The sequence below is a fragment of the Carettochelys insculpta genome, chromosome 28 (genome assembly GCF_033958435.1).
Source record: "Carettochelys insculpta isolate YL-2023 chromosome 28, ASM3395843v1, whole genome shotgun sequence".
Lineage (NCBI taxonomy): Eukaryota > Metazoa > Chordata > Testudines > Carettochelyidae > Carettochelys > Carettochelys insculpta.
Genome location: NC_134164.1, coordinates 5,653,317 through 5,667,515, shown reverse-complemented (window position 1 = coordinate 5,667,515; position 14,199 = coordinate 5,653,317). Strand labels below are relative to the sequence as shown.

Here is a 14,199-nt window from a genome sequence, read left to right as displayed (position 1 = left end):
AGGGCCAATCCCACGGAGGCTTCCCCCAGCTGCAGCACCCTAGAGCTGCGACAAGGAGCAGAAGAAGCTGGTGGGACACTTTGGAAAATGACAGCTCTAAACAAACTTTTGTTTCTGAAGGTTGAGCAGGACAAAGGTCCAAGCCAGGGCCTGCTTGTTGCTGTCTAAATGCAAGCTGCTGCGGACAGGATTACCTGTTATCAGCCACTGGAGCAGGTGTCCCGCTGTGACGAGCACTTCCCTGCAAGGAATACCCTGGACTGCAGCCACCAGTAGCTGGCAGGGGGGCTACTGTTGTGCCTCTAGCAGGGTTGCTTTGCCCAGGAAAGGGAATGCCCTCCTCTTCATCCGTGATCCTGGGCTCAGTAGGGGATTGTGGAGGCTGAGGGAAAGCTGCCAAGGGGGGCATGATGGTAGGGTGGAACCAAGTGGTGAGGAGCAAGGTTCCTTCTTTTCCATCCTGGTGCAGAATAAATTTTGTGTGCTGGGATGTGCACCCCTCCTAGAGAGACAACTCTAGCTGTAGGGCCTCTGCTAAGCAACTGGGCAGCACCAGAATCTCTCCAAGCAGCTGCACAAGCACACAGCTTCCCCGAAGTGTGGCTGAGGTCAGAGCCCAGCCCCAGGTCAAGATCAGCTTGGTGGTAAAGGTGTTAGAAGGGGGGCACGCAAAGATCAGCCATGCACCTTTCCCATGGGCTTGGGGCAGCTGCTCTGCTAGTGCAGATGCAGGACAGTGTGTTGCATTAGCCTGGCCTGATCCCTTCCCCCTCCCTGTCCTTGTCCTGTCCTTTGATCAGGCACAGCTGGCCCATCTCCTGCTGGCAGTGTGGTGGCAGCCCCATTAAAGGCCCTGAGGGGAGATACAGGATGCCCCCAGCAATCTCCTGCAGATTAACTCTTGCCTCTTCCCCCTGCCACCAGCTGTGCCCTAGGAAGGTTTCCAAGTGGTCACCTTGCAGCAGCAGCAGTCAGAGTTCAGAGCAGCTGTGCTCTACAGCTACAGCTGCCCCTGTTTTGGCGGAGTGGAGCAGAGCAGGCCTGTGTGGCTTTTGCTTCACTAAGGTGATCAAATGTTGCCCTCTAGTGCCCACGCTGCCTCCGCCTGGGGCGTTGCTGATGCTGCTCAGAGTGCACCGGCTCCAGGAGGTGGTGGAGGGCGGCTGCTCAGCAGTCAGAGCTCAGCCTGTGTTCAGCAAGGGCAGAGCAGAAGGGGATCTTGGGGGTGGTTCTGCTGCCACTGAGCATTCACTGTCCTCCCCTGGCTTGCTCTCTCTTCCTCTTCTCCCCACCCTTCAGGCTCAGAACTGCACTCTTACCCTGGTACCCATTCTACATAGGCAATGGGCATCAAGCTGCTTGTCTTTGCAAGGCTCTAGCTCTCATTAGCAGAGAAGGGCATGAACCTGGGCCTAGAACCCGGGTGTCCCAAGGTGCCAGCTCCCCTCTACCTCGGAGAGAACAACCTTCCCCATCCCTTCCTGGGAACATGTGAGTTGAAGGTCCAGGGGAGTCCCCATGCTTTCTCGCAGCTGGGTCTGTCCCCTGCTGTCCTAGGAGGGTCTCTGCTCTGGGGGGAGAGATGTTTTCCTGCCCTCTTTGAGCAGGGTTATCTCTGGCTGCAGGTGGGGAGAAGAGCCCCTGGCTTCTGCTAGATGTGGTGGGACATGTGGATGCCTCCAGGCTCCAGAGCCAGGTTAGAGTACAGGGCTGGTGTGTCCTGGGGCAGCTTCTCCATGTGCTCTGTCCTTGCACCACACGGCTCAACCCTCATACAGCAGCAGCTGAGACTGGCCCTGGTGAAGATGATCCACCAGCCGAAACAGACTCAAGTGAGAGGAATTTATTTGGTACCAAAACTCCTTGGAGTCGCTTTGGCTCTAACCATAGTAACAAAGCCCAGTGCTAGTTCTCAAGCTGCTTATTTGCAGCTCCAAACATCTATTAGTGCTGCTCTGCTTGGGCCCCTGCCAGCGGCTCAGGCTGTTACCCGCCGGCTCTGCCACTGGCCTTGGCCTCTGAGCCTGGCTCAGCCTGTGCTGGTGAGCTCCCTGCAGGGCTGAGCTGGATGGGCATGTTCCTCACAGGGGGTCCCAGGCAGGGAGCTTGGATGCGCAGCTGCCCCTCGCTGGACAAGGAGCAGGTCAGGCGCTCGGTGTCTGCGGCCTCGGGCAGGTCCCACTCCCTCTTGAACACCTCGTACTTGTAGGAGAAGGAGCCTCTGCCGTCCTCGCTCTGCGTCTCCTTCCGGCCCGTCAGCAGCACCCTCCTGCCCACAACCTTCACTGTCAGCTCCTCAGGTGCAAAGCCCTTCACATCCTGCTGCACGGCGAAGGGCTCGGCCGGCCTCCGGGGTAGGACCTCACTGGAGCCCGGGCCTGGCTCCCCACTGGGGCTGCTGCTCCCTCCGCCAGCCAGGAGCTGCCCCAGACGGTTTGTAGACTCCCTGACTGTCTCCTTCTCCCTCAGCAGCTCCTGCTCCAGCTCGGCGAAGACAGAGCCTGGGACCGGCCACAGGGTGCGCACGGAGCCTGGCCGGGCACCCAGGGAGCTGTGTGGGGGTGGCAGGAGGTGCAGGCGGCTCAGCATCTCTGCTCCTTGGGCTGCTGCTGGCTTGGGGCCGAGTCCTCTCCTCTAGCGGGAGCCGGCAGCTTTTATCCCCTGCTGCCAGGGGCCTGGCTCCTTCCTGAACCTGCCGGTCCTGCCGCCCCTGCCCATCCCCTTTGAATGGGACAACTCATCCCTGTTACTCAGCCTCCAAAACAGGCAGCTCCCACACAGCATGCCTGGCTCAGGGCGCTGCCCCCGCCCCCCCCGCCCCGCCTTAGCTTATAATTAGCAACCTTGTCTCAACCTCTGCATAGCAACTCCATTAGCTCCGAGACCTGCCAAGGGCGTGTGACCTTCCTTCCTTAGCACAGGTCCTGCCAACCTCATCCTCAGCCCAGTCCCAGTGTCCAGCTGGGACCGCGTGGGGATTTCATGTGTTTTGTTATTTTTTTTATGAGTTCTCTTGTCCTGTAGTAACCCTCTGTGTGCCTCAGTTTCCCTGGGCACTGTACTAAATGGTGATGGGAACTTCTGTGTGATAGCTGCTGTGTGCGTATGGGAGGTCATAACCTCAGCCTGGGAGGGGGGCTGCTACCAAGTGACACCTTTTGCCCCCCCCGGTTTTGGGCCCCCTCTCCCCGGGATGGACTGGACTGACTGCTTCTCATTTCTGTGCTCACAAGCAGCATCCCCTGTAAGCGGGGGCTCTACGGCAGCTGCCTCGGAGAGATTTAGGTGCCTCCCAGCTGTTTAGCAGATCGCCAGTCAGCATAACCAATTTATTCCACCCTCAGGTGGAAAAAATGAGAGGAACCCACTGCTCTCAACTCTCGTACGCTGTGTCTCTGCACAGAGTGGGGGGGTGACTGCAGTTGGTGGATGTTCAAGGCCCAGTGGCCCTGCCCTAGTGATATGTGTGTAGCCGGCTCCGTGCTGAGTGGCAGAGCCCCAGGCTGGAATTTGGGAGACCCAGAAACTGTTCCCAGCTCTGCCGGTGACCTTGGGCAACCGTCCCTGCTCTGTGCCTCAGTTTCTGCCCCCTGCACTTTGACTAACTTGTGAATGCTGGAGGCTGCGGCTTCCTTGCTGTGCGTGCCTGGCTGAGCCTGCGGGTCTCCCAGCTCTAAGTGCTATGGAAGTGGGAGGGACGGCTCATCCCAGGGTGGATTAATGAAGGGACTGATGCCTCATCCACGGCAGATGCTGATTTCCCAGCTGCAGAGCCTAGCACATGGTCTGTCCTGCAGCTGCCCCCTTCGGCTGGGGCCACGTTTGCACGGGGCTAGAAATTGAGGGCCAGAGGTGACAACGCCGGGTGAAGAGCCCGCCGGCCTGCAGGGGAGGAGGTGGCGTGGAACAGCTGGCCGGCCTCTGGTTTGAATTGCTGGGTGATGATGAACTGCCCCTTTCCCCAAGCGCTTGGGGTGCTGGAAGACACCCCAGGTGTTATGAAGCCTGGTGCTGAGCCCCTCTCAGCGCTGGGGGTGTCTCACAGAGCCCCCAGCTGGATGGGTCTGTTGTGATCCCCTCTGACCCTGGTATGACATTAGCCAAGACCTGCTCCCAAACTAATCCCCGCAGCAGATCAGCGCAGGGGCTGAGGCATTTCTCCTCTTTGGGCTGCCTGTCCTGTGCCAGGCCCACACAGCCAGACAGCTCTCCTGTAACCTGAGCCTGTGTCTGTGTGTCCGGCAGTGAGGAATCCAGGCCAGGGACACCGTCACTGTTATTTTGGCCTGTGAGTAACCCCTAGTCGTCAGTCTCATAAAAATAGGCAGTGGCGCCTCGTGGGGGCGGCAGCACCGGAGGGTTCAGGAAGGAGCCAGGCCCCTGGCAGCAGGGGATAAAAGCTGCCGGCTCCCGCTAGAGGAGAGGACTCGGCCCCAAGCCAGCAGCAGCCCAAGGAGCAGAGATGCTGAGCCGCCTGCACCTCCTGCCACCCCCACACAGCTCCCTGGGTGCCCGGCCAGGCTCCGTGCGCACCCTGTGGCCGGTCCCAGGCTCTGTCTTCGCCGAGCTGGAGCAGGAGCTGCTGAGGGAGATGGAGACGGTCAGGGAGTTTACAAACCGTCTGGGGCAGCTCCTGGCTGGCGGAGGGAGCAGCAGCCCCAGCGGGGAGCCAGGCCCGGGCTCCAGCGAGGTCCTACCCCGGGGGCCGGCCGAGCCCTTCGCCGTGCAGCAGGACGTGAAGGGCTTTGCGCCTGAGGAGCTGACAGTGAAGCTGGTGGGCAGGAGGGTGCTGCTGACGGGCCGGAAGGAGACGCAGAGCGAGGACGGCAGAGGCTCCTTCTCCTACAAGTACGAGGTGTTCAAGAGGGAGTGGGACCTGCCCGAGGCCGCAGACACCGAGCGCCTGACCTGCTCCTTGTCCAGCGAGGGGCAGCTGCGCATCCAAGCTCCCTGCCTGGGACCCCCCGTAACACCTGCCAGGAACGTGCCCATCCAGCTCAGCCCTGCGGGGAGCTCGCCAGCACAGGCTGAGCCGGGCTCAGAAGCCGGGACCAGCGACAGAGCCCGGGGGTGACAGCCTGAGCCGATGGCCGCATCCCTAGCAAAGCTGGGTGGAGACAGGGAAGCAGCATCGCAGGCCAGGACGGAGACCTGATGGGGCCTGGGGGACTGGGATGGGAATCTGAGGGGGCCTGGCTGCTAGCCACGGTCACAGCATGGAACTGACTTTTCTGTGAAATAAATGTCCCTGATTTTTCCACGTGCTGGTGCTGCTTTTGCTGGGATCAGCCGATTTCACACCCTCCTCGGGCCACCCAGGCACTACGCTGGCCCAGCGTCAGCGCTGTAAGTATCCTGCTGCAGCACCAGCGTGCGAGAGCCAGGACTGACACAGGGCGCCTGGCCCCATGCTGGGTGGTGCGGCAAAGCTGTGACGAAGTGGGGAGTGTGGGGAGGTTATTCCCCTGGTTAGGCTGCATGTGTTTCCCACTGTCCTGCAGTAACACCAGGTGGTGCCTCAGTTTCCCCAGGCACAGGCAGCTGGGCACAGTGGTGAGGGGAGTTTCCCTGTGATGACTTATCCCGGGTGCACAATGGGCCTCCCTGCCATTTGTAACCTAGGCAACCAGGTGACCTCTTTCTTCCCCAGGAAACAGGACAAAGGCGGGAGCAGGGGCCTGGCTGGTTGGAATTGGAGCTGGGCTGTGGAGTGGGGCAGTCTGGTCTGGCTGGAGAGGGAGGAAGGGGGACCAGGGTCTGGCTCAGGGACCCCCTCTGGGCCCCTCTCCACAAGCTGGATGGTGCTGACGGCTTCTGGCTCCTGTGCTGACAAGTCTGTTCTCCGCTGTGTCCCTGTCGCCTGATCACCCTCCTGCTCTCCCTGCTGAGCGAGAGTCACGTCTGCCTTGCAGGTGGGGAGCAGGGCCTGGGGACCCCCACGCTCTGGGACACAAGCATCCCTAGGGGAGCAGGTGAGCGAGGGCAGGCCGGCTTTTGGGATCTACTGGGAATGAGGGGACAGGGCCTGGCTGTGAGCGGGGCCAGGCTCTGCAGGATGAGCCCAGCCCTCTGTGTCTGAAGGGAGGGGGCGGGCCCAGGGCTGGACTCCTGCTCCCGCCTGGAACAGCTGCTGTTATTGCGTGAGCTGGTTCATTCGCCGACGGCTACTGCCAAAGCTGATGGAGGTCAGAGATCAGACACCCACAGAAGTGAGCGCGCACGCACGCCAGCTCCCATACAGACCACCCGTGGGCTCTACAGGGATCAAACTCTTTAGTCTTCCCAGCCCCCACACAGGGCCGAGCCCTGGGTACCCGCGGGCACACCCCGCCCCGCCCCAGAGCCTCTGGGAGTTTCTGGAGACGCCCGGTGGTTTGTGTGCAAGGCTGGCGGGAGGAGAACGGCCTGGGAATGGCTCCCCTGGCAGCGCTGGGGAGGAGGTTCAGCCCAGCACACGGGGCCCGGTGGAGCGGGGGGCGTGCAGTGTGCCCTGAGCTCTGCCATGGTCCTTGGGGCACCTGCTGGATAAGGACCGGCCGTGGCGCCCGGCAGAGGAGCTCTAGGGAAGGGCATTACAGACAAGCCCCTTCGCAGCTGCGAACCCGCACACCCCACAGCAGCTCGGGCGCCTTCCTGATGAGCCGCATGTTGCGCAGCTCAGCTCAGGCTGGGGGCACGTGCCAGGCAGTGGAGTGTGGTCGGGACCTGCTGCTCTCTGACCGTGGGGCTGTTGCTTGGGGCTTCGTGACCGGGCTGCATTGGCAGGAATGGGTCAGGCCTCCAGACCGGATTCCTGCTGCCCCGGCCAGGCTGGGTCAGGCAATAACAGGGGAGCAGGCGTCCAGCCTTGGGCCCATCCCCTCCCTGCAGAGGCAGAGGGCTGGGCTCAGCCTGCAAAGCCTGGCCCCCTGCTGACAGAAGCCGCTGGCTCAGCTGCCTTGCTCCCTCATTGCCTGTGGCCAGACTGGCCCCGCCCCAGCACCATGTGTGGGCGGAGGGGGAAGGTTCAGGAAGGTGCCGGAAGGGCCCAGGGTGGCTATATAAGGCAGCCCTGCTGCTACCAGAGCCAGTGCGCAGCCAGGCAACTCGGCGGACAGGTCCTGCAGCATGGCCGGGACCCCGCGGTACCTGCTGCGGCTCAGACAGTGGCCGTGGCGGAGCTGCGGCCCCATGTGGGTGTGCAGCAGCGAGCCGGGGAGCAGCCTCCTGGGGCCGGCCTGCCCGAGTTTCCTCGAGCGGGTGGCGGGTGACATGCGCAGGCACGTGGAGGAGGTGGAGCGCATCAGAAGGGCCGTCTTCCTGGCCCGGCCGGCCGTCTGCTGGGAGCCTGCGAGCCGGGTGGAGCTGGGGCAGAGCGGGCCGGCGCCGGCGGGGGAAGCCAAGGAGGAGCCGGGCAGCCACGGGCGGCGGGAGGAGGCGTTCCAGCTGTCGGTGGACGTGGCCGGCTTCTCCCCGGAGGAGCTGAGGGTGCACGTGGAAGGGAGGCAACTGACAGTGACGGGGAAGCGTGAGAGGCGACACGCGTGGGATGGGGGCGGCCACGGCCAGGAGTACAGAGAGCTCTGCGCAGAGGCCGTGCTGCCCGAGGATGTGGATCGCCAGGCCGTGACCTGCTCTCTGTCCCGGGAGGGAGAGCTCTGCATCCAGGCGCCACGCCTGGCCCAGCCAGCTGGGCAGGGGAGAGCCATTCCCATCAGCATCAAGCCAGAGGAGCATGGCAAGGGGCCTGCGGGAGAGAGTGAGGGACCGAGGGGGTCCTGACCTGGCCAGAATAACCAGCACCCCTCACCCACAGACCTCAGCCCCAGCCGGGTTGCCAGCACTGCCTGCTCCAGTGTGGTACTGTGTGCCCGGCCGCTTCTTCCCAAGAAGAGTCCAGGGAGCTGCCCTGTTTCTCGGGCGGGTGAGGAGAACCTGGCAGGATTCTGGCCCGTGTAATGAATGTGCCAGCGTCCACCCTCTCCCTGCTCAGCCTTGGTTGTGTTGGCAGGTGATGCTTGTCTCTGGTTTGTGCCTCTGCTGAAATAAAGCTGTTCTCCATTTCTGTCGTCAGCGGACTTCGTAAAACAGTTTTTACAGCCTCCAAAAGGGGGGAGGAGATACTGTTTGGGGCTAGGAACCTGCCACTGCAGGCTCCAGTTGAGAGAGAACTGCAGGGAGGGGAAGTCTTAGAGAACAGTCCCCAGGTGTTTGGTTTGGGCGAAAATTAGGAATTCAGTCTGCTTCAGTGTGTGGCAGGGGTGAGTAGCCTTTTACGTGGGGCCTCACTTTTCATTGTTGCAAATAGCAGGGCCTTCCCAACCTGTGCGGTGCGATCCAAACCGAAGAAAATGATGGTCACATGAAAAATAAAAAAAAAAACCATTTGGCACAGGTGAGGGAAACCTGTGGAATGTAAGAATGTTAATAGTTGACACATATAGGTGAATGCACCCACGTAAAACCACTAACTAATTTCCACATTTTAATGAGATGGATGAGCCTGAGACCCAGCAGTGATTGTGCTACACCCCCGCCCCCGCCGAGGAAGCTTCAGCCCCCCCAATTCCTGTAGGGAGCCTCCCCCCGCACTTTGCGCACCCCAGTAACCTATGGAGAGAAGCAGTGGTGTAATCCCTCTCCTTGTCAAAACTGTTCTCCCCACACCTCTCAGGGGTGGTTTGGATTTAATTGGTCCTGTCCTGGTGGTGGGGGCTGGGCCAGATGTCACCTGGGAGACCCTTCCCAGCCTAGCTTCGCTGAGTCTGGCTGGGTGGGGCAGCAAGGCTGGAAAACTGCCCTGTGGGGAAGTGGATTTGCAATGTAACGGGGAGGCCTGGGCAGAGAGAGGTTTCGTATAGGGCAAGTTCCAGCCCCCGACTAACATGCCCTATCCCCCCGCCTTGGTGCCAGCCTGAGTAAGTTGTATTGTCAGCTCTCCCCACCCTCTCAGCTGTGGCATGGATCCAGCTGGTTTCCTGAGCAGCTCAGCACCTGTGTGACATGAGACCTCATGAGCTTAGTGCAGTGTTGTGTTTCTAGCCTTTCAGAGTTCCCAAGAGCTACGTCTACACGTGCCCCAAACTTCGAAATGGCCACGCAAACGGCCATTTCAAAGTTTTACTAATGAATCACTGAAATGCATATTCAGCGCTTCATTAGCATACGGGCTGCCGCGGCACTTTGAAATTGACGCGCCTCACTGCCGCGAGTCTCATCCAGGCAGGAAAGGACACCGCCTACTTGGAAGTTCCCTTATTCCCATGAGCTGATGGGAATAAGGGGACTTCGAAGTAGGCGGGGTCCTTTCGAAAAGGAGCCCTGTTTGGATGAGACTTGCGGCGGCGAGGCGCACCAATTTCAAAGTGCCGGGCTGCCCGCATGCTAATGAAGTGCTGAATATGCATTTCAGCGCTTCATTAGTAAACTTCGAAATGGCCATTTGTGTGGCCATTTAGAAGTTTGTGGCATGTGTAGACACGGCCAAGGTGAGCCAGAGCCCTGCACATGAGAGCGCTCTGGTTGGGGGCGGGGGGCATGTAATGCCCTGCCCTCCTTCCAGCTTTTCTGGGGGGGGTCCTGCCCTGTGGGGCGTGCACCTTTGGGAGGGGGTGTGGTACTCGGTTGCACCCTGGGATGGGGGGTTGGGGTTCCGCCCATGCTGTCTGTGCTGGGCAGAGCCCTGCTATGGGGTAGGACTGGGATCAGGGCTCCCTAGACTCCTAGGAATTCTGCACCCCACATGATGAGGAGGGCCAGACCCTTCTCCTGGGGCGGGGGAGTGAAAATGAGGGGTATTTAGCTTGCAGTGTGGGGAAGGGGAGTTACCCTGGGGAGGGGCTTATTCACCCCACCCTGGCTTGTTCTTGGGAGGTATTTGCCCCCCACAAGAGGGCTGTTCACCACTAGGGGGCGCTCTGGCCAGGATAAGCCCCTCCCTCAGTCAGGGACTACACGTCCCAGCAGCCCCAGCGCTGCGCAGGCGTATTGGCGTCCAGAGCTCCGGACCGGCTTTGCACCTCCCTCAGTCAGGGACTACACATCCCAGCAGCCCGCGCGCCGCGCAGGCGCAGTGGCGGACTGGCGCACGCCGCGGTCCCGGCATGGCGGAGCCGGAGGCCTCGCAGCGGGGCCGGACTCCGCCGCCTCCCGCGGCCGCTCCCGGGGCGGGATCGGGCCCTGCGGGGGGCGCCGCTGGCACCAGCGACCCGGCCCGGCCCGGGCTGAGCCAGCAGCAGCGCGCGAGCCAGCGCAAGGCCCAGGTGCGGGGCTTCCCGCGGGCCAAGAAGCTGGAGAAGCTGGGGGTGTTCTCAGCCTGCAAGGTGCGGGGGGCTCGGCCGGGGGGGGCAGCGAGGCGCGGGGGGGGCTCGACCGGGGGGGGCTGCGAGGCGCGGGGGGGCTCGATCGGGGGGGCAGCGAGGCGCGGGGGGGCTCGACCGGGGGGGGCTGCGAGGCGCGGGGGGGCTCGATCGGGGGGGGCAGCGAGGCGCGGGGGGCTCGGGCGGGGGGGGCTGCGAGGTGCGGGGGGGCTCGGCCGGGGGGCCAGCGAGGCGCGGCGGGGCTCGATCTGGGGGGGGCTCGGCCGGGGGGGGCAGCGAGGCGCGGGGGGCCTCGATCGGGGGGGGGGCTCGGCCGGGGGAGGGGGGTTGCGAGGCGCAGGGGGCTCGGCCGGGGGAGGGGGTTGCGGGGGGGTCGGCCTCGCGGGATGGGGAGCGGGGGTTTCTGGGCTTGCAGGGGCCAAGGCGGGTCTCGGCCGGGGAGGGGGTGCCTGCAAGGTGTGGGAGGCAGAGAGTCTCTGCCTGGGGGCCGGGGCGCCTTGGGGGTGCATAGCTGGAGTGTGCAGGATGCTGGGGGCCCGGGCTGGGGAGGTTTAGGGGCGGGGGTCTCACAGGCCTGCCGTGATCTCTGCCCGCAAGATGCAGGGTAGTCGGGCTGGGCGCAGGGCAGCTGTTGTGGGCACAGCTGGTTGAGCAGCGGGTGGGTGGGTGGAAGAGCTGGGGGCTCTTTGCTGGCTGGTGCTGAGGCAGAGCTGGAGAAGCAGGCTGCAAAGGGGGCCAGGGCCAGTCTGGTCCCGTTGTCTGCAGGGGTCGGGCAGGAGCTTGGGGGTGTCCCACCCGGACCACAGGTTCTGACTGGGGGTTCTAGTGCAGATGCTGTCTCCAGGCCTGAGCAGCTGAGCATTCCCAGCCTGTGCCCTTGGACAGACAGGCTGCAGAAGGCCCCTGCACACCCTTCTGCCGGCCCCTGCTGCACCCTCTGTGGCGCCTTCCTGGGCTATCCCAACTCCCTGGGCTCACACTGAATTGGGAAGGGCAGGGCCGTCTCTTGGGCAGACGCGTAGGACCTGGCACTAATCTCCTGTCTGGCCCTGGTGTAGGCCAACGACGCCTGCAAGTGCAATGGCTGGAAGAACCCCAACCCGCCCACTGCCCCCCGCATGGACCTGCAGCAGCCTGTGACCAACCTGAGTGAGCTGTGCCGGAGCTGCGGACACGCCCTAGGTAACCCCCTGCAGTGCTCCCCCTCTGGATGGGGATCCAGGTAGGGGTGCAGGGGCTGAGAATGCCTGGGACTCTGCCCTGACTCAGCCATGAGGAGGTGGAGGGTTGCGGGGGGGCATGGTTGGAACGGGGCTGGGCTGTACGTCATGCTGTGTGCGCCTTCAAGGCTCCCGGTGGGTGCATGTCTCCAGCGTGCGATGCCTCGTGGTCCTCCCTGCCTAAGCCTGTCCTCCCTTGCTGCTCTCGTGTCCAGCTGACCACGTGTCCCACCTGGAGAACGTCTCGGAAGAGGAGATTAACCGCTTGCTGGGGATGGTGGTGGACGTGGAAAATCTCTTCATGTCTGTCCACAAAGAGGAGGACACAGACACCAAGCAAGTGTACTTCTACCTGTTCAAGGTAAGGACACGGGAGCAGTGACTTAGCTCTGTCTTTGAGCTGCAAACCAGACATCGAGGGTGGGGGGTGAGGGTTGCCAGATGAGCTGATGCTGTTGTATCCTGACCCAGTGGTGTTGAGGGAGCCCTATAGGGCAGCAGTTCTGCCCTTCCGTGCTAGGACAGTAACTCGGTCAAGTTTTAATAAGTGGTCAGAGCTGCAGTTTTCTATGGGACAGAGGTTGGGTGTAGAAAGAAGCTTGAGGTAGGGGAGCTGGGGATCTGGGAGGACGTTTGGCTGAAGGAGAGGGTTGTGACCTGGGGAAGGGGATTGGGTTGCTGGGTCTGGGAGGAGGTTTTGGTGCAGCAGTGGATTCCCCCTTGGGATGGAAGTTGTGACCAGGTGTAAGGGCGCAGGTGCAGGGGTTTTGGGTTGTGTGGGTGTGGCACAACCGAACCCTGTTCTTGCTCCAAGCTCCCGTGAGGGGAAGCTGCCGACCAGATTTGGCAGTCCTCGCTCTGACCGTTTCGGACACGCGCTCAAATTCCATGTCTCTACTCTGAACGTGCAGTGTTTATATTCCAGTTGCTTTATATGGTAAAAGTCAGCAGGTTTGTTCGCCGATAGCGTGTTGTGGCACTGTTGTATTTGGATGTCTGATTTTACGAGCGAATAGTTTGCGAGGTGAAACTAAAGGGTGCGCGAGATGCATCCGCCTCCCAAAAGGCGGAAGGTTGAGAGCCCTGATTTTTTTATGTCAGGCAGCCTGCCTCCGGCAGACTAGCTGCAAGACTGCCTTGCAAGCGGGAGGTGTCCTGGAAGCCAGCTGTTGTCCCTGCCCTCCCCTGCTGAACTGAACCCGCTGGGAGAATACGCTACGAGGGAAGGAATGGGTCATTTACCGCTGCCCCTTAAAGGCACCAGTGTGGTATCAGCTGGGATCTGGCTCGTGTTCTAATGCTTGCAGCTCCTCTGTGGCTGCTGTAAGCGTCACCTTCCGCTTGCCTCCCCAGCTGCTGAGGAAATGCATCCTGCAGATGAGCCGGCCCGTGGTGGAGGGGTCCCTCGGCAGCCCCCCTTTTGAGAAGCCGAACATCGAGCAGGTAACGCTGGTGCTCTGGGGCGGCCGTCCCTCGCCACAGTGACCCCAAAGTCCATCGCACCATCTGCTGTAGTGCGTAGCGGGCCCCAGCTAGCACATCGGCAGGGACGCCCCCCGCTGCGGAGACGGGCTGCCATGTTCCGGTGGACCCTGCAAGCCTGATCGGGAGCTTTTAGCTTCCTGGTGTCTCTTCCCCCTGCCCAGTACCCCTTGTAGAACTAGGAGACATTCCCCGCAGCTGGCTGACTCGTTATCCACCCAGGGACGGACACAGACACGCCATCGTACAGCCGGGTGCCTCGGGAGCAAACCAAGCCGCCTTGGCGCTGGTCCAAGGACATCCCTGCACGGGGGCCAGCGCTGGGCGCGTTTGTTTCTCGTGGAGGTGGCTGATCTGCCCTGACCCTGGAAGTGGTCGGTCGTTGTAAGTTGGAGGGCAGGGGGGGAGAGGGCTGCGGTGTAGCTTGTGGGACAGGACTGCAAGTGCCAGGTGGGGTCAGACCAGGGGCCGAATTTGCCCAGTATTGTGTGTCTGGCTTCAACCAGTGCGTCTGCGACCCTGAGCCCATGCTCGGCTGCTCCGGTCTGGCCTCAGTGTTCCATTCTGGGCTCTCCGCTGCGGCCCCTCGATTCCAGTCCTTGGGTCTGTTAGAAGCTGCCTGGTTTACCGAACCAGTCAGTGAGGCTCTGACAGTATTGATAGGTGCCCTGGGAATTCTTGGAGAATCCCAGCTTGTTCAGTCCGTCACACCTGAACCATAACCAAGCCTGGGTCCCAGCGGGTCGTTCTGGCCGGTCCCTGCTGCCCCATTCCACATCTCCTGCAACGCCTCGACTGCATTATCCGCCCCACCACGTGGCTGGGGCTGTGTGACAAAGCCCATGGCTGGCGCCCACCGGCCACTCCCCTGACCCTTTGCGGGCCCCTTGTCCCGGCAGGGAGTCTTCAACTTTGTGCAGTACAAGTTCAGCCACCTGCCCCCCAAGGAGCGGCAGACCATGTACGAGCTCTCCAAGATGTTCCTGCTCTGCCTCAACTACTGGAAGCTGGAGACGCCCTCCCAGTTCCGGCAGCGCTCGCAGAATGACGACGTGGCTGCCTACAAAGTCAACTACACCAGGTGAGGCTTGGGGAGGGGTCCCTCAGCATCCCCCCTTTTGAGAAGCCGAACATCGAGCAGGTAACGCCGGTGCTCTGAGACGGCCGTCCCTTGCCACGGTGACCCCAAAGTCCATTGC

General features: G+C 62.0%; 4 protein-coding genes across 4 annotated transcripts in view; 3 read left to right on the top strand and 1 right to left on the bottom strand.

Moving 5' to 3' along the window:
• Nucleotides 1-1,828: 1,828 nt before the first annotated feature.
• Nucleotides 1,829-2,687, bottom strand: LOC142002662 (heat shock protein beta-11-like). The gene has a single exon (XM_074978941.1). It carries the CDS (start codon nucleotides 2,587-2,589, stop codon nucleotides 1,987-1,989), a length of 603 nt encoding a protein of 200 aa, XP_074835042.1. The 5' UTR covers nucleotides 2,590-2,687; the 3' UTR covers nucleotides 1,829-1,986.
• A 1,686-nt stretch (nucleotides 2,688-4,373) lies between these two features.
• Nucleotides 4,374-5,260, top strand: LOC142002661 (heat shock protein beta-11-like). The gene has a single exon (XM_074978939.1). The coding sequence runs from the start codon at nucleotides 4,463-4,465 to the stop codon at nucleotides 5,072-5,074; it is 612 nt and encodes a 203-aa protein (XP_074835040.1). The 5' UTR covers nucleotides 4,374-4,462; the 3' UTR covers nucleotides 5,075-5,260.
• A 727-nt stretch (nucleotides 5,261-5,987) lies between these two features.
• Nucleotides 5,988-8,129, top strand: LOC142002659 (heat shock protein beta-11-like). The gene has a single exon (XM_074978937.1). The coding sequence runs from the start codon at nucleotides 7,108-7,110 to the stop codon at nucleotides 7,759-7,761; it is 654 nt and encodes a 217-aa protein (XP_074835038.1). The 5' UTR covers nucleotides 5,988-7,107; the 3' UTR covers nucleotides 7,762-8,129.
• Nucleotides 8,130-10,043: 1,914 nt separating this feature from the next.
• Nucleotides 10,044-14,199, top strand: part of KAT2A (lysine acetyltransferase 2A) — a 13,872-nt gene continuing 9,716 nt past the window's right edge. The window contains exons 1-5 of the mRNA XM_074978930.1: nucleotides 10,044-10,301; nucleotides 11,357-11,480; nucleotides 11,734-11,879; nucleotides 12,872-12,961; nucleotides 13,900-14,081. Of these exons, the coding sequence (XP_074835031.1) occupies nucleotides 10,083-10,301; nucleotides 11,357-11,480; nucleotides 11,734-11,879; nucleotides 12,872-12,961; nucleotides 13,900-14,081 (761 nt within the window). The 5' untranslated portion in view covers nucleotides 10,044-10,082. The remainder of the gene's footprint in view (nucleotides 10,302-11,356; nucleotides 11,481-11,733; nucleotides 11,880-12,871; nucleotides 12,962-13,899; nucleotides 14,082-14,199) is intronic.

Bases quoted from the DNA above. Each gene is read 5' to 3' on its own strand.
- LOC142002662 (XM_074978941.1), bottom strand. From the start codon at position 2,589: ATGCTGAGCCGCCTGCACCTCCTGCCACCCCCACACAGCTCCCTGGGT.
- LOC142002661 (XM_074978939.1), top strand. From the start codon at position 4,463: ATGCTGAGCCGCCTGCACCTCCTGCCACCCCCACACAGCTCCCTGGGT.
- LOC142002659 (XM_074978937.1), top strand. From the start codon at position 7,108: ATGGCCGGGACCCCGCGGTACCTGCTGCGGCTCAGACAGTGGCCGTGG.